Source organism: Stenella coeruleoalba, assembly GCF_951394435.1.
Source record: "Stenella coeruleoalba genome assembly, chromosome: 4".
NCBI lineage: Eukaryota > Metazoa > Chordata > Mammalia > Artiodactyla > Delphinidae > Stenella > Stenella coeruleoalba.
The window spans coordinates 132,625,205-132,649,825 of NC_137149.1; the positions used below are offsets into that span (position 1 = coordinate 132,625,205).

General features: G+C 34.9%; 1 protein-coding gene across 3 annotated transcripts in view; it reads left to right on the plus strand.

The window, feature by feature from the left end:
* Positions 1–24,410, plus strand: part of DNAJB14 (DnaJ heat shock protein family (Hsp40) member B14) — a 47,835-nt gene extending 23,425 nt beyond the window's left edge. For all 3 annotated transcript variants that reach the window (XM_079920768.1, XM_079920764.1, XM_079920765.1), the window contains 5 exons: positions 12,196–12,381; positions 14,142–14,236; positions 15,054–15,163; positions 16,047–16,219; positions 19,025–24,410. In XM_079920768.1, the coding sequence (XP_079776894.1) occupies positions 12,196–12,381; positions 14,142–14,236; positions 15,054–15,163; positions 16,047–16,219; positions 19,025–19,149 (689 nt within the window). In that variant the 3' untranslated portion in view covers positions 19,150–24,410. The remainder of the gene's footprint in view (positions 1–12,195; positions 12,382–14,141; positions 14,237–15,053; positions 15,164–16,046; positions 16,220–19,024) is intronic.
* Positions 24,411–24,621: the final 211 nt, after the last annotated feature.

Consider the following 24,621-nt stretch of genomic DNA (forward strand, 5'->3'; position numbering starts at 1 on the left):
ACTGTGATTTTTTTTTTCAAGAATGTTTCTTTTCTCTTGGCTAATATTTTCTTCATTTTCTTTCTTATTATTTCAGTTTTTTTGCCAATTTAGTAAATAAGTGTGAGAGAACTGATTTTATAATTCATGTTTATTACAATTTATTCATAATAGTTAATTTCTGATTCATAGGAAAATGCTTAAATTTGCGATTATTTGTTCTCGTGAATTTGGCATTCATAAAACCAATGTATGATGTTTACAGTGAAATGCTGGGGTCTTGGAATAACAGGAAGGAGATAATCATTTTAAATGTTCCTAAAAGATAGACGACTCAATTGTCATTCATAAAAATACTGTTAACATTGTTTGCAAAACAGTTTTATTTTTTAAAAGAAGTTGGCAAGCAAAATACATTTGGGGATTATTAATAGTTTCCAGCAGAAGCAGCTGCCAAAGTGGTGCTGGTGAAAGTAGACTATCCCTGTGACAGTGAGAGCCTTCTCTGTCTCCTTAGATTAGAAGTGGTGTGTTGAAAGCATAGGAAAAGCTGCTTTACTCAAAAACACTAACTTTAGCACATATTCCCCCCCAAAGTTAAACACCTTTTTTTCACTTTCTGAATTAAAATCGTTTAATTTAAAATTTTTTGTGTTTTTAAGATGTCTAAACACATTTGGCAGTGAGTTATTTGCATGTTTGTGATCTGTTAGATGATTTCAGTGTTAATTCTTCATTAATGTCAAGGACATTTAACTGCTTCTTTCTCCCATTTCTGTACTGAAGTCATGTTAGCATTATCGGTCTTAGAATAACAGTAAGTGAACCTACCAATATTTTACAGCCTGTGTTGTGTTTTGAAGAGGTGAGCAACATATATGTCACCCCACACAGACACTTAGAGGAGTTTAACAAAGGTGATTGTTCTTTGGTGTGGTACATTTCAGAGTCTAATACTACACTTTGCAAAACTAGAAACTTAATATTTATCAACATGCTTGGCGGTGATTCATCTCTAGAGGAAAGGCGCACATTATTCAATACATAGGGGGTTATTTGTAAGTCAGAATGCCAATTTATTAACTCCAAAGAGGATCATAATAGGGTGGTGGTTGATGAACCCATATTTCATTGAGTGGAAACGACATAGAAAACCAAGATTGTTGGGACTTCCCTGGCAGTCCAGTGGTTAAGACTCCACGCTCCCACTGCAGGGGGCCCGGGTTCGATCCCTGGTCTGTGAATTCCACGTGCCGCGTGGCATGGCTAAAAAAAATAAAGAAAAGAAAACCCAGATTGTAAGCCAGAGATGCTTGGTGAGCAAAGGTAGTTAATTAGAAAATATTACTGCTAGTGTGTCAGCACACAGAAATGGCAGGTTTCATTCATTCAACACATAGGACCTTTTCATTACCTTCTGAATCGTCTTATTTTATTTTTAAGCATTTGATCTAAATTTCTGTGTTTGGGTTACCAAGCTGTTTATTCTAAGTAAAGACTATAGTTTTTTGTTTATATGAGAGGTAAGTATAGATTTATTGCTCTGTAATTGCCAAAATACTTTTTACAGAAAATGGAAACCACTTGTTTTTTATATCTTTCAAGAATAGAAAAAGAGGAGATAATTGGTTACGGAATTAAATTAGATAGAAGAGATATTTTCATTTGTGTGTTTTGTAAAACTTTAAAAATAAAAGTTTACTATCAAAGAGAGTAGACTAGGGGCTTCCCTGGTGGCGCAGTGGTTGAGAGTCCGCCTGCCAATGCGGGGGACACGGGTTCGTGCCCCGGTCCAGGAGGATCCCACATGCTGCGGAGCGGCTGGGCCCGTGAGCCATGGCCGCTGAGCCTGCGCGTCCGGAGCCTGTGCTCCGCAGTGGGAGAGGCCACAGCAGTGAGAGGCCCGCGTACCACAAAAAAAAAAAAAAAGAGAGTAGACTAAATGAACTCTTAACTTCATGTAGCTCTTTCTTTGTTCTTTAGTTAGGTTTGTGAGTTTCTCAAAGCAGAGAATATTTTATTTACATATAGACAGTGACTTGCATAGTATATATAAACGTACCTTAAAAAAATATTTGAATCAAATGGATCCCTTTTCTTCTGTCTGATGTGGATATCTTCAAAACATGTCCAGTCTACCTTGACCTTCAAAGACTCCCAAGTATTTCACAGTCTATTTGAATAGTACATGTGCCTGTTTACATATACTTGAATATAATGACAAGGGCATTGATTAGCTGTTTATATGTTTGCTTGATAAATAATAATGGATCAGATGCTACTGCCTGTGTTAGGTTTGGTAGTTCAATATTCTTAACATCTAGAGTGAATCTATAAGAACAGAGATATCAGTTCTACCCTGTGGGCTAATTCTGAGAGATATACAGTAAGAAAATATGAGATATCCTCTTACTCAAAGAATGTGTAATTTTTGAAGAGGAGACAAGACTCACACAGAACATTTGGAATAATGGTAATACCTAACATTTGACAAGCATTTTATAGTTTTTTCATTCTTATTTTTAAAAATTTAATGCTTATTAACAATCTTCTGAAATAGATGGGAACCAGTGTCATTCTTTCACAAATAAGAAAATTGAGGCTCAGAGAGATTAACTGATTTACCCAGGATCTCCCAGAAGACTGAATGTAATTAAATTCAAAACATAGAATAAAGATGTCTGAAGAAAAGTCAGAAAGATAAAGTAGAATTATAATGAGTAATTGGAGAAGCCGTCATATAATTGGTGAGAATTAAGAGTTTACACAAGATGTGTATGATTTCTATGGTTAGTGAAGAGAGAAGATGACAGAAACTTGGATATGAGAATGAGGGAAGTGATTTAAAAGTCAGTGACGGGCTTCCCTGGTGGCGCAGTGGTTGAGAGTCCGCCTGCCGATGCAGGGGACACGGGTTCGTGCCCCGGTCCGGGAAGATCCCACATGCCGTGGAGCAGCTGGGCCCGTGAGCCATGGCCGCTGAGCCTGCGCGTCCGGAGCCTGTGCTCCGCAATGGGAGAGGCCACAGCAGTGAGAGGCCCGTGTACCGCAAAAAAAAAAAAAAAAAAAAAAAGTCAGTGACAACGTCCACTTTCAGGAAGATGGAAGAGATATACTTTTCCCTCTTCCTCACACTAAAGTGCAATTGGATATTAGTTATAAAATAAAACAAACATAAGAAAACTGAAACATAGAGGGAAGAAGGTAGACCAGCTAAGGACCTTGGGACCCAAAGAACAACATGGCAGTGTGTTGCTTGGGTTGCATTTTGCCTTTTATGTCTTAAACTGGGTGCGGGAGAAGCAGATAACCTAGAAACACCAATGAGCACAGACAAACAATTCCCAAGAAAGGCCTGCTGTCTCTAGCCAGACAACCCGGAAAGGGGCAACATAGCAAGACAGAAAACTTTTAAGCAGTAGCCGTTCTACCGCAGCCAAATACCACAGAAAAAACTGTGGCCCCACCCACACCCACACCAGCGGAGGCTGAGAACCTATACTGTCACCCTCTCCAGGCTGTAATGAGATGCTCTACCCTCCCAACTGGGGTGGTAACATAGAAGATTGAGTAGGGAGCTGTTACTTCCACTGCTACCAGCAGTAACAAGGTATCCCTTCCTCTCCCCCACCACCCGGGGTAGTGTTATAAGTGGCCTGGAATTTCACTGCCATCCAGAGGTAAGCAAAGCCATATCATTGTGGTGTCATTAAAGCCACCTGGGGAGCAATAATGAGGCACCCCTCCTCTTTCCAGCCAAAGAGATATCAGTGGAGGCTTGATTGGGGACTGGAAATCCCATCCCTGCCCATCAGTGATGAGGAGCCTCTTCTTTCAGACGTCATCAGAGGCCAAGGGGGAAACCTCAACTTCTGCTCCCACCTTGGAGTAACAAGATGGTATCCTCACTTCCTGTACCAAACAGGACAATTAAAACAGAAGCTTTAGAAAGGTCGACAGCTTTATAAGATAATACCTCAAATGATCACAAATCAATTGAAAATCACTTACCATACTAAACATTAGGAACACTTCAAATCAAATTTAAGAAGTCAATCAACAGAAATGCACATGAAGAAGACAGAAGAGTTAGAATTGCCTAACAAAGGCTTTAAAGCATCCATCATAAAAATGCTTCAATGAGCAATTACAGATATGCTTGAAACATTTAGAATAAAAGTCTCAGCAAAGAAATAGAAAGTCAGAGCAAATAAACAAAAGGTATAAAGAATCAAATAGAAATTCTGTAAATTAAAACTGCAAAACCAAAATGAAACTAGCAATGAATAGCATAAACAGCAGAATAACAGAGGAAAAAAAATCAGTGAACTGGAAAATAGAAAAATGGACATTATTCAGTCTGAACAGTGGAGAAAATAGACTGAAAGAGAAAAAAGGAACATAACCTCACGTACAAGTGAGACTATAACAAAAGATTTCACATTCTTATATGTTTCCTAGAAGAAGAGGAGAAAGAGGGCATAGCTGAAAAAGTACTAAAAAAAAATAAAGGTTGAAAACTTCAAATACTTGACAAAAGATATAAACTTCCATAATTTAAGAAGTTGAGTGAACTCCAAAAAGATAAGCCCAGTGAAATCCACACCAAGACACATCATAGTCAAATTTCTGAAAACTGAAGATAAAGAAAAAACCTTGAAAGCAGCAAAAGAGAAGTGACACCTTACCTATAGGGGCAAAGCAATTCAAATGACAGTGGATTTCACATCTGAAATCATGCAGGCCAGGAAGAAGTGGCACAGTTTTCAATACTGAAAGAAAAGAAACTATCAACCCAGAATTCTATACCCAGCAAAAATATCTTTCAGGAATGAAGGGGAAATCAAGATATTTTCAGATGAAGGAAAAGTAATAGAATTTGTCATTAGCAGACAAAGAATAGCTAAAGGAAAATTTCTAAACAAAAGGAAATAATAAAAAAAAGGAATCTGAAATATCAAGAAGGAAGAAAGGACAGCATAAGCAAAAATATGGGTAAATGCAATATACTTTGCTTCTCTTGAATTTCTAAATTATGTTTGACATTTGAAGCAAAAATTTTAATCTGATGTGGTTCTCAATGTATGTAGAGAAAATACATAAGGCAGTTACATTATAAATGGGGGAGAACAAAGGAAAGTAAAGAGAAGTAGAAGTAAGGATTTCACAGTACACTTGAATTAGCAAAGTGATGATATTAGTAGGCTGTGGTAAGTTATGTATATATAATGTAATATCTAGAACAACCACTGAAAAACTGTACAAAGAGATAGAGTCAGAAAACACTAGATAAATCAAAATGGAATTCCAAAAAGCATGTTCACATAACTCCCAGGAAGTCAGGGAAAAGAAAACAGAACAGAAAACAAAAAATAAAATGGTAGACATAAGCTCTAACTTATCAGTAGTTACATATAAATGTAAATGATCTGAATATAGCAATTAAAAGACAGATCGGCCGAGTGAATTAAAAATATATGACTTGACTATATGTTACCTATAAGAAACTCACTGCATTTATAACAATATAGACAGGCTGAAAGTAAAGAAATGAAAAATGATATATCATGTAAACATTAATCAAAAGAAAGTGGAATGGCTGTATTAATACTAGAAAAAGTAGAATTTAGACTAAAAAAATTACCACAGATATTATGTTATGATAAAGGGACAATCCTTCAAGGGGATATAACAATATAAATGTGTATGCACCAAAAAACAGATGCAAAATATGTAAGTCAAAAACTAATATGACTGGAAAGAGAAATAGGCAAATTCACAATTGTAGTTGGAAACCTTAGCAGCTCTCTCTCAACACTTGATAGAACAAAAAGACGGAAAATCAGCAAGAATATAAAAGAATTAAACACCACTATTACCCAAGAAGATTTAATCAACATTTATAGAACACTCCACCCAACAGCAGACTCTAAAATCTTTTCAAGTGCTCAGAACATACTCCAAGTTAGACCATGTCCTGGATCATAAAATAAATTTCTACCAAGTTAAAAAACTGAAATCATACAGAGTGTGTTCTTTGACCACAATGAAATCAAAATAGAGTCAATAACAGAAAGATAATTGGAAAATGTTCAATCACTTGGAAACTGAACACCACACTTCCAAATAATCTATGGGTAAAAGAAATCTCAAAGAGAATTTCTAAAAAATACATTAAACTGAATAAAAATTCAACATATCAAAAATTCGAGGGAACCAGCTAAAGCAACACTAAGAGGAAACATAACACTTAGTGCACGTGTTAGAAGAGAGGAACAGCCTTAGTCATCTAGGCTTCTCCTCATGAAACTAGAAAAAGAAAAGCAAAGTAAACCTAAAGCAAGAAGAAGGAAGGAAATAAAGGTGAGAGTGGAGATCAATAAAATTGAAAACAGAAAAACAATAGTGAAAATCAGTAAAATTGAAAACAGTGAAACAAAAGAACTAGTTGTTTGAAAAGATCAATAAAATTGACAGACAGACAAAGGGAAAAAAGAAGACAATTTACTATTATCAAAAATAGTATCAGAAACAAGGATACAAACTCAGCAAACATCAAAAGGGTAAGAGAATACTATGAACAGCTCCACACACATAAATTTACAACCAATTTTTTGAAAATTGAAAATGATCAGAACTCACTCACTTTGAAGTAGGTAATATGAACAGCCCTATAACTGTTAAGTAAACTTGTAATTAGGAAACTCCCAAAAGGAAATCTCCAGGCTCAGATGTCTTTATTGGAGAATTCTATGAAACTTTTCAAGAAGAGTTAAAACCAATTCTACAGTCTCTTCCTGAAAATAGAAGAGAAGGAAATATTTCCCAGTCCATTTCACAAAATAATTATTACGCTGCTATCAAAACCAGTCAAAGACACTGCAAAAAAAGAAAACTACAGGCTAATATCCTTCATGGAATAAACCCAAATATCCTTAATAAAATATCAGAATTCAACAATCTTTTAAGGGCTTCCCTGGTGGTGCAGTGGGTAAGAATCTGCCTGCCAATGCAGGGGACACGGGTTCAAACCCTGGTCTGGGAGGATCCCACATGCCGCGGAGCAACTAAGCCCGTGCGCCACAACTACCGAGCCTGTGCTCTAGAGCCCGCGAGCCACAGCTACTGAGCCTGCGCGCCTAGAGCCCGTGCTGCACAACAAGAGAAGCCACTGCAGTGAGAAGCCCACGCACCGCAACGAAGAGTAGCCCCCGCTTGCCGCAACTAGAGAAAGACCGCACACAGCAACAAAGACCCAATGCAGCCAAAAATAAATAAATTTATTAAAAAAACAAAACAAACAATCTTTTAAAAAAATTATACATCCTGACCAAGTAGAGTTTATTCCAAGGATGCAAAGCTGGTTCACTATTTGAATATCAATCAGTGTGATCCACTGTGTTAATAGGCTAAATAAGAAAAATCTTATTTTATCAGTCAGTGCAGTAAAAGCATTTGAAAAATTTCTCCACTCATTCATGGTAAAACTGACAGGAAATAAAACACTGATAGAAAAATAGTAATTCCAAAGGAAACTGCCTCAAATTGATAAAAGAGCAACTATGGAAAACCTACAGTTAACAGTATACTTAACAGTGAAAGACTTAATGCTTTCCCCCTAACACTGGGAACAAACAAGAATGTCCCCTTTCACCACTCTTAATCAACATAGTGTTGGAAATTCTAGTCAGTGCATTAAGGTGAGAGAAGGAAATAAAAGGCACACAGATTGGAAAGGAAGAGATCAAACTGTCCCTATTTGCAAATAACATGATCATGTATAAAATACCCATGGAATGTACCAAAAAAAAAAAAAAAAACTCCTAGAACTAATAAGTGAATCCTGCAAGATTTCAGGGTACAAGATAAACATACAAAAATCAATTTCTATTTAGCATATTTCTATATACTAGTAGTGAACATGTAGACACTGAAATTAAAAATACATTACTGTTTACAATCACACACACACAAGAAATACTTAGCTGTAAATTTAACAAAACTTGTATAAGATTTGTATGTTGAAAGCTATACAATACTAATGAAAGAAATCAGAGTATCTAAATAAATGGAACTATATATCATGTTCATGGATTGAAGGACATGGTAGTAAAGATGTCAAGACTCCCCAAGTTGATAAACACATTTAATACAGTTCCTGTCAAAATCCTAACAAGACTTTGTAGATAAGAGCAAGTTTATTCTAAAACTCATATGGAAATACAAAGAACCTGAATAAATAAAAATGGTTCATTAAAGGTAAGGAGTAGGAGTAATTAGTGTACCTGATTTTAGGGCTTACTTTATAGCTACAGTTAGCAAAACAGTGTAATATTGGGAGAGGGATAGACACATAGATCAATGGAACAGGGCAGGGAACCCATACAGTATGACAAAGGTGCAAAATAATTCAGTGGAGAAGAGATAGCCTTTTCAGCAAATGGTTTTGGAGCAATTGGACATTCATAGGTAAAACAACAACAACAAAATTTAACCTTGACCTAAATCTCATGCTTTATATAAGAATGAATTTGACATGAATCTTGAATATAAATATAAAACAACACTTTAACTTTTAGCAAAAAATCATGGAAGCAAAACTTTAGAATCTTAGGCTATGCAGTGACTTCTTAGACTTAACCTAGACAGTTTATAAAACAAAAAGTGGATAAGTTGGACTTCATCAAAAAATTTTTTGTTTGCTCTGCAAAGATGCTATGAAGTAACAGAAAAGACAAGCAACAAGATAGGAGAAAATATTTGCCAAGCACATATCTGACAAAGGACTAGTGTCTAGGTTATATAAAGAACTCCCCAAACCCCAAATTAAAAAAGCAGACAACCCGATTAGAAATTGGTTAAGAGACATGAAGAGACATTCCACAAAAGATTATATACACATGGTAAATAAGCATGTGAAAAGGTTTTTTAATACATTCATTAGCCATTAGGGATAATGCAAAGTAAAACCAAAATGAGATATCACTACACACCTATCAGAATGGTTAAAGTAAAAATTAGTAAGAACACCAAATACTGGTATGGATGCAGAGTAACTGGATCACTTACACGTTGCTGATGGAATATGAAATGACACAGTCACTCTGTAAAACAGTTTAGCAGTTTCTCACAAAACTAAGTATTCAACTAATAGACAGCCCAGCAATTGCATTTCTGGGAATTTATCCCTGAAATAAAAATTTATGTTTACACGTACATGAATGTACGTAGCAGTTTTTTGTTGTTGTTGTTGTTTTTTGTGGTATGTGGACCTCTCACTGTTGTGGCCTCTCCCGTTGTGGAGCATAGGCTCCGCACGCGCAGGCTCAGCGGCCATGGCTCACGGACCCAGCCGCTCTGCGGCATGTGGGATTTTCCCGGACTGGGGCACGAACCTGTGTCCCCTGCATCGGCAGGCGGACTCTCAACCACTGCGCCACCAGGGGGGCCCGCAGTTTTTTTTTTTTTTTTTTAATTTATTTATTTTTGGCTGCGTTGGGTCCTCGTTGTTGTGCGCAGGTGTTCTCTAGTTGTGGCGAGCAGGGGCTACTCTTCATTGCGGTGGCTTCTTTTGTTGCGGAGCATGGGCTCTAGGTGTGTGGGCTTCAGTAGTTGCAGCACATGGGCTCAATAGTTGTGGCTCACGGGCTCTAGAGGGCAGGCTCAGTAGCTGTGGCACACAGGCTTAGTTGCTCCACAGCATGTGGGATCTTCCCAGACCAGGGCTTGAACCCGAGTCCCCTGCATTGGCAGGCGGATTCTTAACCACTGCACCACATTCTTAACCACTGCACCATAGGGAAGTCCCTATGTAGCAGTTTTATTTGTAATAACCCCAAACTAGAAACAGCCCAGATGATGTTCACTGGGTTATTAGTGAAACAAACATCCATACCATGGAAAACAATAAAAAAGGAATGAATGGCTTACATAACAGCTTGGATCCATCTCCAAAGAATTATGCTGATTGAAAAAAGCCAATCTGGGAGGTGTCATTCTATTTATATACTGTATTATTCCATTGATATAACATTCTTGAAATGCCAAGATTTTAGAAATAGAGAATAGAGTGGTTAGTTGTTGTGGGGATTTGAAGAGGGGATGGAGGGGAAGGAAGTGGGTGTGGTTTAAAAGGCAACCTGAGACGGTGATGGAAATGTTCTATATCCTGATTATATCAATGTCAGTATCCTATCTGTGATATTTTATATATAATTTTATAAGATATTATCATTGGGGAAATTAGGTAACAGGTAGAAGGGATCTCTTTGTAATATTTTTTACAACTTCATGTGAATCTAAAGTTAACCTCAAGATATAAAAAGTGTGATTAAGGAAAAATGAATAAAGCAGAAGGTATCTTTTAGTGAAGTAAATAACACTGAGATGGAAATGTATTTTGTGAGGCTTTTGAATACCAAAATAAATTTTGGTTTTAATTTGTAAGATAATAAGGACCTGAAAAAAAAATCTTGATTATAGGTATAGCACAAAGTAAGTGAATAGAAAATTAGTCACAGTAGATAGAATAAATTGTCTTACATATACAATTATGAATTATGACAATCTTTCACAAATATTTTCTAAAACATCATAATGTTTGGAAGTCATTTTTTTAAAAAGCAAAGCTTTAAAGATAGAATTGGGTTGCCAATATATTATTAATATAAAAAGTAATAGCATTATGAACCTGAAATAGTCCTTTTAGTGCATAGAGGTTAAATCCCAAAACTGATATTATTACTGGAAGTACAACTTTGGCAGATATTGAAAGATATACTTCTTTTTTAGGTATGTGTTAATACCTCGATGGTGTTTGTAAGTACATTGCTGGGATCTCTGATTATGCTCCTCCATTGGAGCAGCATTATAAATGATTGCTATATTTCTGAGTCACGGATCTATTTGCAAATCTGAAGAAGGTTTTGGACCATCTCCTGAGATAAATGGACCATCCTCCTAATTTTTCATACCATAGGGTTCACAGACCACCTGAAAGCTATCTCTGAATCAGAAGAATGGGTCCAGAGTATCTGTATATGATTAATTTCAGTGTGATATGTAGTCATCCAAAAACAACCACCATACCATAGGGTTCACAGACCACCTGAAAGCTATCTCTCGTTCAGAAGAAAGGGTCTAGAGTATCTGTATATGATTAATTTCAGTGTGCTATGTAGTCCTCCAGAAACAGCTACCTAATGAGCATGTATTTGCTTGCACAGTGCCTATGGCAGCCACCACATGGGATCTCAAACGTATTTTTAAAATAATCCCATATGCAAGAGGTTTATGATCCAGTTTAAGAAGTAAGCTGTTCTTATAAAATGGTTAATTATTAGATGTTTCAGAATGTGAATAGAGTAATTCTTGCATTTAGATTAAAGCATTACAGCTTTTGTAAATTACCTCAAGAAGACATTTTGGTAATTAATGTGCTCTTTTGGACATGGGAGTATGAGGTAGGCAATAGAATTCTTTATGAATATCATGAAAGTAGCAAAGTGAGATAGGAGGACTAGAGATACGGATATATGGATTCATTCAAAACAAATTCAGTCTCTATGCTCTACCATGGGGATATTGCAGTGAAAACTTAGATACAGTCCCTACCCTCATGGAGTTGACAGTTTAAGAGAAATAAAATTGTTCAGGAATAAAATGAAGAATAGCTTACTCTGGGCTGGAGTGTGCAAAAAAAGGTTTATGGTGTAGGTTGCATAGAGTTTACTTACTATCCTAAAATAAATTTGATCTTGAACAAGTTTCCTAACCTTTTTGAACCTCAGGGGGCTCATCTGTAAAGTTGAGATACTAATGGATAAAGTAATAAGATATTGGGGTCAGAGCCTGGTAGTTGGTGGCTACTGCTATTATTATTGGTTTGAAGGGCAGTAATGAATGACTAGATTGAGATACTCAAGAAAAGAAGCAGGAAGTTAGGGGAGCACAATGGTAAGAAAGCAAGATGAGCATTCCTTTATGTTCAAGGCAGTAGGGAGACTTGCCTGGATAATATAAAAAATGGTACTGGGAGGTAATATGTGTAATTGTAAGCAATGTATAATACCTTTAAAAGAAATTGTTACTGTCTTATTATTTTTTTGATTAACCTCAAGTCATTTTTTGTTGTTGTTTGACAAGTAGCCTTTATATGGGGCAGTCTTTTATAATATAAAAGCTTTGCTTATCAACTTTTGCTCATTACTTTTTCAGAGATTGGAAATGCTTATGCAGTTTTAAGCAATCCAGAAAAACGAAAGCAGTATGACCTCACAGGCAATGAAGAACAAGCATGTAATCAGCAGAACAATGGTAGATTTAATTTCCATAGAGGTTGTGAAGCTGATATAACTCCAGAAGACTTGTTTAATATATTCTTTGGTGGTGGATTTCCTTCAGGTATTTTAATGTTAGTTATAAATATTTGTACTTTATGAAGCTAGAGATCATCACCTCCAGTTAGGCTATTTAGAGATTTATGTACCTTCTCCCTGACATTTTCTTATAGTATTATGATCCTGTGATGGTTTTTCATAAAGATAGGAGAAAATTGTTAGACTTATTACCTTTATTGTAAGTCTGTCTTTTTCCTAGAACATACTTTATTTTTTAAAAGATGTTGTGTATTTTACATAGAGCTGAAGAAAGGATCTGTAAGTAGGAAATCCAGTGGCAATGCATTAGTTAAGTGCCAATACAATTGTAGGAAGTAACCTGTACCTTGAAAGACTATTTGACATTGGTTCTTTGAAGATCTTTATAGATTTCATTAATAATATTGTAGATTGTTAATATGGATGTATGTGGAGGTACTGTCCATTGAAATGTCTGAATCATAAGTTACATATAAAGTAAGTGGGTTTTAAAAAATTACATTAAGATAGAAATAATTTCTTGAACTACGCTATCAAAGTGAAATACTGTAGAAGTACTACTAAATGAATAGATTTTTAGTACCAGCATAAGTAGTACTGTGTTTTACTTCCATTTACTGTAAGTTGCTTGTGTGGAAATTAATTTTTTTTAAGAGTAGCTTCTCTAAGGTGTTTAAAATTATAGCTCCAGTCTTGTTTACAGCAGTAACAAAAGGTGCTAAGTTTAACATCCCATTCAAAATTAGGATAGTCTTTATGAATGTAGCAATATAATTTGGCCTGGTAGTCCTGTCTGGATATTATTTAGAAAGATTGTGATCATTGATAAGGCATTTTGTAAAGCATCCTTGAAAGAAAGAGGATGTGTAAATACAAATTAGTGACTGAAAATATAACCTGCATTTTGACATACTAGGATACATAATTACCTCTCACAAAAAAATTATTCAGTCTAATAATTTTGACTAAAAATATGCTGGGAACAATTAGAAATCTTTCAGACAATAGTGAATTTTTCTGATAGTTGATTTGCAGTTCTTTTGCTTGTTATATCACAGTTTACTTTATCAGTGATAGCCATTTCTGGTTGGTCACCTTTTTTTTTTTTTGCGGTACGCGGGCCTCTAACTGTTGTGCCCTCTCCCGCTGCGGAGCACAGGCTCCGGACGCGCAGGCTCAGCGGCCATGGCTCACGGGCCCAGACGCTCCGCGGCACGTGGGATCCTCCCGGACCGGGGCACGAACCCGTGTCCCCTGCACCGGCAGGCGGACTCTCAACCACTGCGCCACCAGGGAAGCCCCTGGTCACCTTTTTTGAAAACAACTTGAATATCCATCAACAAGAAAATGTTTGAAAATTGTGGTCCACCTGTACCATAGTATATTATACAGCTGTTTTTTAAAAAATGAATTAGAGCACGAGCTTTTGATTTCTAGAAGTACTTGTGATTCATTGATAAATGCAGAAAGCAGAGTTTCAGATTAATGATCCAAGGTTTGTAAAATCAACCAACCACAGCAAAAGTCCTCTCTGTATGCAGTATTAGGAAGGACCTCTCATTCAAGTTTTCATCAAGAAAGAGCTTCTCCTTAGTTTAAGGGAAGCAAGGAAGAATCATTCCTGGTTTTGTCCACCCTTCACTCACAAGAGGAGAGGGCAATAAGCATTCATTACTCAAACATGCATTGTTTTAGTAATTAAAAATAAATAAAAATATAAAGGAAAATATGATTTTTCTGATGATAATTGTTCTCCCTAATTTAACCTTGCTTTTAATTTTCTAGGTAGTGTACATTCATTTTCAAATGGACGAGCTGGCTATAGCAGTCAACATCAGCATCAACATAGTGGACATGAAAGAGAAGAAGAAAGAGGAGATGTATGTTTATGATATGATTAGAAATCAGAAAATGGCAAATTTCAGCTCAGGAAGAGCATAGAGTTGTCTGAAAATAGGGCAAGTTGTTTTAAAAGGAAGTGATGAGTTTTCTTTTACCAGAGGTGTTCAATAGAGACTAGAGAATCCTTAGGGATATTGGGGGAGCAGGAGTAGAAGTCAAGGTGAGGGGTGGTTGGGCAATATGACACCTTCACATTTGGTATTCTATGATTCTAATGAAGGTAAACTTGCAGTGTGCATGTTCTGAACGTAAATTCTTATTGTTGGTTCTAAATAATTTAGAATTAATACTGAAAAAATTAAATTAGAAGTAACTTGCCTTATTCTAATGCAGTTATACCTAATTGCATATAGCTGTTAAATTACGTGAAGGAGAAAGGTAAATGGAAAGGGCACTGGACCAGAAATTAAAAGGTCTGGTCCCCAGCTGTGCCACTCTCATCAGTGTCCATGTTCCACCCTCAAATCCATGATAAAAATAGTTTTGCAACCTGCTGCGTATTGATAGAGTCTCTGTACGAAGAAAAAGAGGGAGACAGAGAACTTCCTCATCTGTAAAATGAGATCAGGTTATACCAATGTTTTCCAAATCATGATCAGGATCTCTAGGTGAAGCACCTAAAAAGTTGTATTTTTGAGAATCACCCCAGGACGTTGGTATGATCAGGCGGATTTGGAAGCACTGAACCGATTATCTCAAATGTCCTTTCTTCCTCTAAAAATGTTTGACAATTGTTGGATTATTGACAACTAAAGTTATATTACAATTTGTTATTCTTTGATGATTTTTTTGTAGGGAGGTTTTTCTGTGTTTATCCAGCTGATGCCCATTATTGTATTGATCCTCGTGTCATTATTAAGCCAATTGATGGTCTCTAATCCTCCTTATTCCTTATATCCCAGATCGTAAGTAGTTCAGTGAAGTTTTACAAAAAAAGAACTCTTGTTTCTTACCTAACTAACTTTAAAGGGCCTTGTGCTCTTTTAAACTTTGAAGTGCCAAATATTCTATTACTACATGTGTACCTGATTTTAAAATGTCTAGTTTTAAAGGTAGTTTACTTATGCAATAAGTTTGTATTATGTTAGTTTACATTTCTGTTCTATTGTGGTTAAAGACAGAAGTGTTACTTTGTTGAACAGACAAAACACAGAAGTGTTACATCTGTCGAACTTGATGGCAATTTAATGTAATAGGTAATGTGTTGACATCAAAGACAAAAAGCTTTAGAAGACAAAACGACTTTAAAGACAAAAGTAGAGTTGTGATTGATCTCACATAGGATTTGTGTCGTTAGAGAGGATATGACTTCACTCTTCTGTTTATAAAATATTGATTAAATAAAAGCAAATATTACTTTTTTGTTATGTGAGGTATTTTTCCACAATATACTTTATATATAAGCGATCAGGACATATAGCAAATTTAATGCAGCATACCTTCCAAAAAACTTTAGTGGTAATACAATGAATATAATGGAAACTTTGTAAAATCATATTGCTAGTGATTATATAGTATTAAAAACAGATTGGTCTAAACATAAGAAGTGATTTATTTTTTCCAAATAAGTTTTTTATTAACTAAAAATTGAGAGAACTTATAGGAACATAATGTATTAAAATATGATTACTTTTTTATGACATAAATGGTGGTTTTAGGTAATTTGAGATATTAAATATTTGATTACCAATATTGACTTTTTAATAATTTTTATTAGCTTGATTTGTAGAAGCAGATCAGAATGTACAATTTTAATTAAAAAATAATGATCAAGCATTTCTTTTACAGTGGATCAGGGCAAACGATTAAAATGCAGACAGAAAACTTGGGTGTCGTTTATTATGTCAACAAAGACTTTAAAAATGAATATAAAGGAATGTTATTACAAAAGGTAGAAAAGAGTGTGGAAGAAGATTATGTGACTAATATTCGAAATAATTGCTGGAAAGAAAGACAACAAAGTAAGTTTATCAAATATTTAACATTTAAAAACTTATTCAGAGTCTTTGGAATTGATTACTGTAGATTTCCCTACTCAAGGAATGTTCTAGAATTGCCTGGCACATACTCGGAGCCCAGTACTTAAATGAGACAATATGTTTTAATGTACATGTGGTCTTATAAGAATATTTGGCACATGGCAAGAACTTAATAAATGGTATTTATGTTATTGTTCTTAATAAACATTTGATGGAATAAGTAGATAATATCAAATTTCATTGTATTTAAGATGTTGTCAGTTGTAACATGCAACATTATTTTATGTACCACTAAGAAAGAAAAAAATCCTGGTATAAACTATGTCATCAGTTTTAATATGTATCCTGTTTCAGAATTAAATTTGAAACTCTTCATCAATTTAGCTTCAACAGGTAACACTTAATGTACAATGAGTTTTGTTGACATTCCACTTTCCTTTAGTTATTTTGTAGGTAGAGAAGTTCTTGTGAACACTTAATTTGTTTAGCCTCTTCCAGCCTCAGCTTCCTTAATTTAAGCAGTTATATCTATAAAAAGACTGACTGTTGACCATAAGAATCTGCTGAGATGCTCCATGTGAACTGTTATTATAGTTTTTTGTTTTTCTTACTGTTCCAGATAATAATATAGACCATATAGTGTAGACATTGGAATTAAACAGGCTAAAGTTGAATCCTAGGTCTGAAATTTTTAGCTGAGTGATTAAGGCCGAATATTCTAACCTCTATGAATTTATTCCCTCGTGTATAAAATGGATGATGATGATGATGAGTGGGTACAGGAAGTAACTATAATTTATATAATGCCTATTTTTTCAGTCATTGTCCCAAGCCCTTTATATATATTAACTCATTTAAGCTCCACAATGACACTGTGAGGCGATTATACCCACTCTACATATGAGGAAACTGAGGCATAGAGAGATTAATTAGTAACTTGCCCAAGGTCATTGAGGTGATCTGTGATTCAAAACCAATTTGCTTTCATAATCTAGGCACTGTGCTTCACAGTCTTCTCTCTAATACCTAACTTTATGGGCTTGTTGTGAAAATTAAATCAGGCAATAGTTGAAGTGTTTCACATGTAGTAAATACTCAGAAAATGGGAGCAATTATCACCTCTTATCCACTAGAGAAAATTTGATAAAACATAACCATTGTATACTTCTAAGAGAGTTCTTATCTCTGGCATTGGTTTCTTCATCTATATACTGATAGTTAGAGGAGAAACCTCCTTGGTTTCTAAGTCTCTGAGTCTGTGAATCAGTATGTTCTCAAAGTGGAGAAGGTTACATAAGACCAGTGGTTTTTCAGCTGGGAATAATTTGCCCCTGCCTCCCAGGGGACATTTGGTAATGTCTGGAAACTGTGAGCGTCAACACGGGGTTGGGGTGGAAGGGATTGCTACTGGCATCTGATGGGTTAAGGCCAGGGATGCTGCCTAACATTCTAGGATGCACAGGACAACCTCCACACCAAGAATTATCTAGCCCCAAATGCCAGTATTGTTGAGGTTGGGGCAACTGTGCATTAGCCAAAGGTCTTAAGGGAAGTATTTCCCAAATTTTACTTATTTAATTTTATTTCACCTAATTTTTTGATCTGTAGCACCTTGCACAATTGTTGGTACAACATAGGCAGAGTAAATTTTTGATGGATATATGAACAGTTGGATGAATGATTAATGAATTCATATGAATGAATGTATGAAAGACCTGCTTATTTTGTGCTAAAAGAATGACGAGCACATTAGATATCTCATTTTCAAATACAAGTCCTAGTCCCCAGCCAAATACGGGTGATTTGGGGGTTATGCATACTTACATTCTATTACCTTAAATAAAAATTGGGAATTGACTGCATAAACAGAAAGAAAGAAGGAAAGATATTCATGTTTATGAAGGAGTGTAATGTTATGTTTAAAGTGCCGGCTCTGGGACTGCCTTGCAAGATCCTGTCTTCACCAACACATTACCTAGTTACTTAACCTCTCTAAATCTTAGTTATCTTGTCATTAAAATATGGACCATAACAGATAATATATGGTAACACTTAGCGTAATGTCTTGTACCCATAAGTACATAAGTATTCTATATTATTATTTTTTATTATTATTTTTTTTTACTCCATCCCTAGCATAAGCCAAGTAGTTTTTCTGGCATAATTTAGTTTAATCTTTTAACAATCCGACAAGATCAATATCAATAGTTTCACAAAATGTGAAGAATTGGTCAATCAAGGTGAGGGGTTTTAGAGTGTTTATTGTGGTACTCAACTTGTGTATGTTTAAAATTTTCAATATACAGTTCAACAAATTCAGTGGAGCGGGGCTTACTCTTTTGTTGCAGTGCGCGGGCTTCTTGTTGCGGAGCACCGGCTCCAGGCGTGCTGGCTTCAGTAGTTGCAGCACTTGGGCTTAGTAGTTGCGGCACGTGGGCCCTAGCGCACGAGGGCTTCAGTAGTTGTGGCACACGGGCTCTGTAGTTGTGGCGCACAGGCTTAGTTGCTCTGCAGCACATGGGATCTTCCCAGACCAGGGCTCGAACTTGTGAACCCTGCATTGGCAGGCGGATTCTTAACCACTACACCACCACGGAAGTCCCTCTGTGTTTGTTTCACGTGGTAGGATTCCAAATGGCTTTTAGGTCTAGTACTTGGATTTCTTTAAAACAAACAAACAGTTAATAGAAATATATTGAAGGACTTATATGAAAACATCTTTGAGTTTAAACAACTAGTTGATCTAATTACTATTTACTGAGAAAATTTTTTGGTTGTTGTTAACAGAAACAGATATGCAGTATGCAGCAAAAGTATACCATGATGAACGACTCCGAAGGAAGGCAGATGCCTTGAGCATGGACAACTGTAAAGAATTGGAGCGGCTGACCAGTATTTATAAAGGAGGATGAACTGGAATTTTATTTATACCTTTTAGAGTACTCTCTATTTTTTCTGTAAGTAAGTTTAGTTTCATCATGAGAGCTAAAGAAAAAGATTTGATGTTGAAAACTAAACTGAATAGTTGGTCCCTGAAATCTTGGACTGTTTATGACCTACTGGCTCCTTTAAATAGTAAGAAACTGAAAACTAAAATTAATATTTTAGTTATGCTTCTGCAATTATTTTCACTTTAAAAGCTTATATGATTCCTAACTAAAAATGTCTTGAGAAAGGATTATCACACCTGTAGCCATTTCTGGTTTTAGATTCTCAATTTTTTTCCCTTGTCATGTAAATATTTATGGAATGATCATTTTCTGTATATACAGGTTATTGCCTTTTTATTTAAATTCTTTTGGTGTTTAGCTCCATGAGACACTTTAGTTTAAAGTGATGGAATAAATGTTTTATGACGAAATTACATTTTCCTTGTCAGGTGTCCAGTGTGTGGAGGTTGCAATGAAACTTTATCAAAAAGAAAAGAAAAAACAAAAGTTGTTTAACTTCGTGTAAAATCTTGTAGCATTATCAGCGTAGAGGGAATCGATATTTTTAATATTGCCATTATATTCTAAATTATATATTGAGATAAATGAACTGGTGTAAAGTATCAGTTTGCTATTTATTTAGTTTTATGAATTGCTAAGCCATGCATAGAAATGAAATGCTATACTGATAGATTTTAAAGAAAATATGAGGAAATGGCTATATAAACATTAACCAAAAAGGGTCTTCAACAGTAAATTGCAGTTATGTCATTTGCAATTCCAGTAACTAAAAGGCCCCCAAATGCTCATATATATACATCTTTGAAGGCTGCTAAAATTTATGAAGAAAAGGGCCTACCTGTTTTACCCCCCATGGAAATTTGCAGTTTCTTCTTAGTGATCAGGATCCTTAGTAAACAGGATCCGAAACTAAATGAGTTCTTAATATTGTCTAAGTAATAGGAAAAATTACTACTGAAATGAAGCTTTGTGCCTTTTAACCTGATTGCCAACTCGTAAACATATAGGTAGATTAACATGAGACTTACTTGATCAGAGCATGATCTGTTTGGCCATATACAGCAGTGAGCAGAAACATAGCAGTAGGTAGAATAGTGATTTATAGCAAGTTATCCTTACAAAAATTTGAGCTAAAATCTATTCACCATTGAGTAATTCAATTAATCCTATAGGAATAAGCTCCTTATAATTAAATCCGTAATATAAATTGGAAAAATCAGCTGGAAATTGAAGTTTTTGGTGCCTGTATGTTGGATGTGAAACTATTTGATTTCTAGTCTTCTATGTTTTTTTTCTTTCTTCTATGTTTAACAGTTGTATTTTAATGATTTTGCTTTCATACTCATTTAACAGAACATGAGCACATCTTTGGTTAGGTTTTTTTGTGTGTGAGAGAATGCTAGTTAGAGTGCAGTGTTCTTTTATTTAAAGATTTTTTTCTGAATGTAATTTATATACCATCTGTTGAATAGAACTTCTGAAATGACCATTCTTTTTTAAATGTTCTCTTGTATCCCCTTTTCCAGGTAAATCAATAGAAATGCTTGATTGAATTAGTTGTTTAACTAAACAGCATACTATCCTAGGAAAACTGGACAGCTTAACCAACTTTCTTTAGAAATGCAACCTTAAAAAGAAAAAATATCGTGCTTAAAAGAAAATACAATTTAAAATATTTTCTTCAGCCTATAGAATTAGTTTCTTAAAAACAAGGTCATAGCATTCTAATTAACTTTGAAAGTTTATATGCATCAGAAAACCTATACAAATATAAATGAAAAAATTTCATCCATTATTTTTCCAGTTTTAATGGGATATTTACACTATTGTGATTGATGCTTATGTGAATTGAACTCTTGTTGACTGATTCTTTTTCCCTTAATCCTGACTTTAAGGGGATAGGTGAAGTTATCAAGTTAAGTGAAGTTATATATTGTGAAGTCATACATGGCTTTTGGACAGTACTATATTTCAGTTGCATTACATTTCATTTCATAAAATGCATTTGATAAAATTTTCAAACAACTGTGGGAAATGACTGATCGAGTGCCTGACAATTTAAGCCACATGTAAAGTATGCAAGTAAAAAGTAAGTCCTTAATGTCACCTATATCATGGTGTAAAGGCCCGTCCAAGTGTCTTAGAATTTGGGGTTAATTCTACAAAGTAAAAAGACTTCTACTATCTTTTTGTTTTTAATCAAAGTGTATGATTTACAGTGTCAGCTATCTTGAGATGTAAGATTTTCACATTTGCTGCTCTTCTAACAAAAATTCCATTTTGCCATCTTATTTTTAGCTACCTGAGCTTTCCAATTTAATTTGATAACTTGTCCTCTTCATTTTAATCATTGCCTAAAAGCCCTCAATCTTTGAGTATTGATTTACTATCTTTTCTAACTGGTATTTTAGAAGCTTGGCAGCAATTATATTTATTAGTACTTTACATTTTTATCCCTTTTTAAACACATACACAAACATCATTGTCTTTGCGAGGATTTGGGGGAAAGTAAATAGTACCTTTTCTCCTCCTCTTTTAATTCCTTTGTTTCCAAATAGGTGCTAGTCATTTGTAAGTTTTGGAATTTATTGTGATCAAATCTGAGAATTTAATTCTCAACAATGAGAAATAATAAGTGAAAACAATATGTTTTGGGAACAGACTGCATTTGAATGCTTAAATAAGTATTTGTTTCATAATCATTACATTCTTATATATGATAATTACAAAGATTTGGTAGAGAAGAGTAAGCCCTTAAGGTATATATATGCCAGTGCATTAAACCACTTTGCTTTTATGTCAGCTCAGGTGTTATTAGGAACAGGAAGATAGAATTCCAGCCCTTTGCTTTAATTGCACTTTCATGCTTAAGTGTTCTTCCTGTTAAATCTTTAGTTATACTAGTATGTAAAATTGTTACTGAGAGAAATGGTTAACCTCTTGATTTCCCTTTGTTGATTTGTAATATTTTTAAATGCAGCTGTTATTTAACAGATGTGACGTGTTAGTATTACTTAATAATGCATTCTAACGTATTTCATTTAAAAAATATCCCACCTGTGTTAAGGCAGTGAAATATTTCTAGATGTTGGCCTGAGGACCAAATGAGCCATCTTTTTAGTTAAGTAAGAATTATGTCAAAAGACCAAATGATTCAAAAGGAGAATTTGTGCACTTATTTAGCTTTCCCATATGAAGCTTGTGTTGAGTATTACTCTTACTATTATCTGTCTTCATACTGAGTGAACCAACTGAAAAGGCATTCATAATCTTTTTTCTTTTTTTTTTTTTTTTTTATGTGGTACGCGGGCCTCCCACTGTTGTGGCCTCTCCCGTTGCGGAGCACAGGCTCCGGACGCGCAGGCTCAGCGGCCATGGCTCACGGGCCCAGCCGCTCCGCGGCATGTGGAATCCTCCCAGACTGGGGCATGAACCCATGTCCCCTGCATCGTCAGGCGGACTCTTAACCACTGCACCACCAGGGAAGCCCCATAATCTTTTTTCCTAACTGAACAGAAAATCTTCTGAAAATGAACAATAAATCTTAATTTTAATCTGTACTAGATAGCTGAAAAACCTTGTCTCTTGGCCATATTGGACTACTGCCCAAAGTCCATAAAATTCTCCATAAACCCATGAAAAAGAAAAGAGAGTAGTCTCACAATAACTTCAAAGTTTTTTTAATTCTAATTTTTAAGTTCAAAGAAGAAGTGGGTAGAATGATGATCTTCAATAATTCTTGCACATTCCTTTAATAATCTGGCAGGCAATACAGTCCTCGAATTCAGGCTTCCTCTTTGTTTTATTACTATTAAATAGACAGTTTCGTATAAATGGAAACATTTTCCCTCAAAACACTAGTTCAAAACATATTCCTTATATTAAGGATTATGTAATCACATTTTTTGTAACTTCCTGTATGTAACTTTCCTGTTGATATGTGATTCCTTTTCATTTATTTAATTTTATTATCTGCTGGTTTTGGGGCCAATAGATTTGTGAATATTCTGTGGATGTGTCCATGTATACGTGTGTGTGTGTGTGTGTGTGTGTGTATATATATATATATATATATATACACGTATATATATATTTTTTTTCCAGCTAATACCTCAAATATGTGATTGTTTAATATATACCACATTATATTTGCACAGAGCAGGGCTTCCATTAGCAGTGGATTTTCTTATTTCTAACTTTGAAAATCAGTCCACAGAATTTCATTGGTGTGGATTCTTTCTGTTGATCTTTCCCATATTTTAACAGAGATTCCTATTATAAGGCCCATACTTCAAATATAATTGTATCTTTCTATAGCAATCTGGAAGTATGTAGGGGTAAGAAGTGTTTCTTGGAATGTTTTAGTAAGTTACCATAAAAAATTGGAATTACTCGTTGCCAAGCTGTCTGGTAACTGCATAACAGATGACATCTGGCATGAATGTGAATGTCTCATTCACTTCAGTCCATGAGTTGGGACATTCTAATCTGATATTCTACTTTGCCATTTAAAAGCACCACTAAAATAATAGAGATTTTTCAATAACATCGGAGTATTTTAAGCATCAATTTAAAAATGAACTGCTTTGGACTGTATATGGATGGATGACTATATCAATGAGAAGAAAGAAACTCACACATAAATAATATTTTTATAATTTATTTGTATTAAGAAATGCTTCTTACCTTTTTTGTTTAATTTTTGGGTTGCTACATAAGACTTTCTTTCCATATGAAGTTTAGATCATGTTTTTTAAAAGCTGCAGGTAATTTTCAAGGTGTGATGGAATTTTACTGGAAGCCTTGTGTAAGTTAAATGAAGTGAAATTGGTAAAGGAGATCTTAACTTTATTTGTCTATAGTGCATTCAAGATTATACAATTAGATTTCAAAATGAAATGTCAATGAAATGTCTGATTTGTAAAATATTTAATGTTATATCAGACTTATATAAAATAAAATTTTCTGTGTGAGAACTCTGTTAAAGAAAATGCATTTGATTTTTAATGAGTGTTCTGCTGAATGATTTATGATGAATTTTTGTCTTTCAGTCTCTGCAGTTTATCTCAATATATGAATAAAAAGAAGGTCTGTTCTCACTGTAAAGGATTTGTTTTTATCATGTTTTATATTCTTAATATGGCCTTTCCTTCATTCATTCAACCATTCAACAAATGTATGAATGTTTGCTATAACCCAGGCAGTAATATGGAAATTAATCACTGAACAAGGCAAAAATCCTTATGAAGTTTACATCTAGCAAGGGAAATAAATGTCAAGTAAATAACTACTTATAATTATGATGAATGCTACAAAGAAAATTACAAGGTACAACAAAAGCATATATCTGGAAGGCTTAACCTACTCTGGGAAGATTAGGGGAGGTTTCTCTGAGGAAGTGAGCTTAAGCTGAAACCCAAAAGATGAGATAAG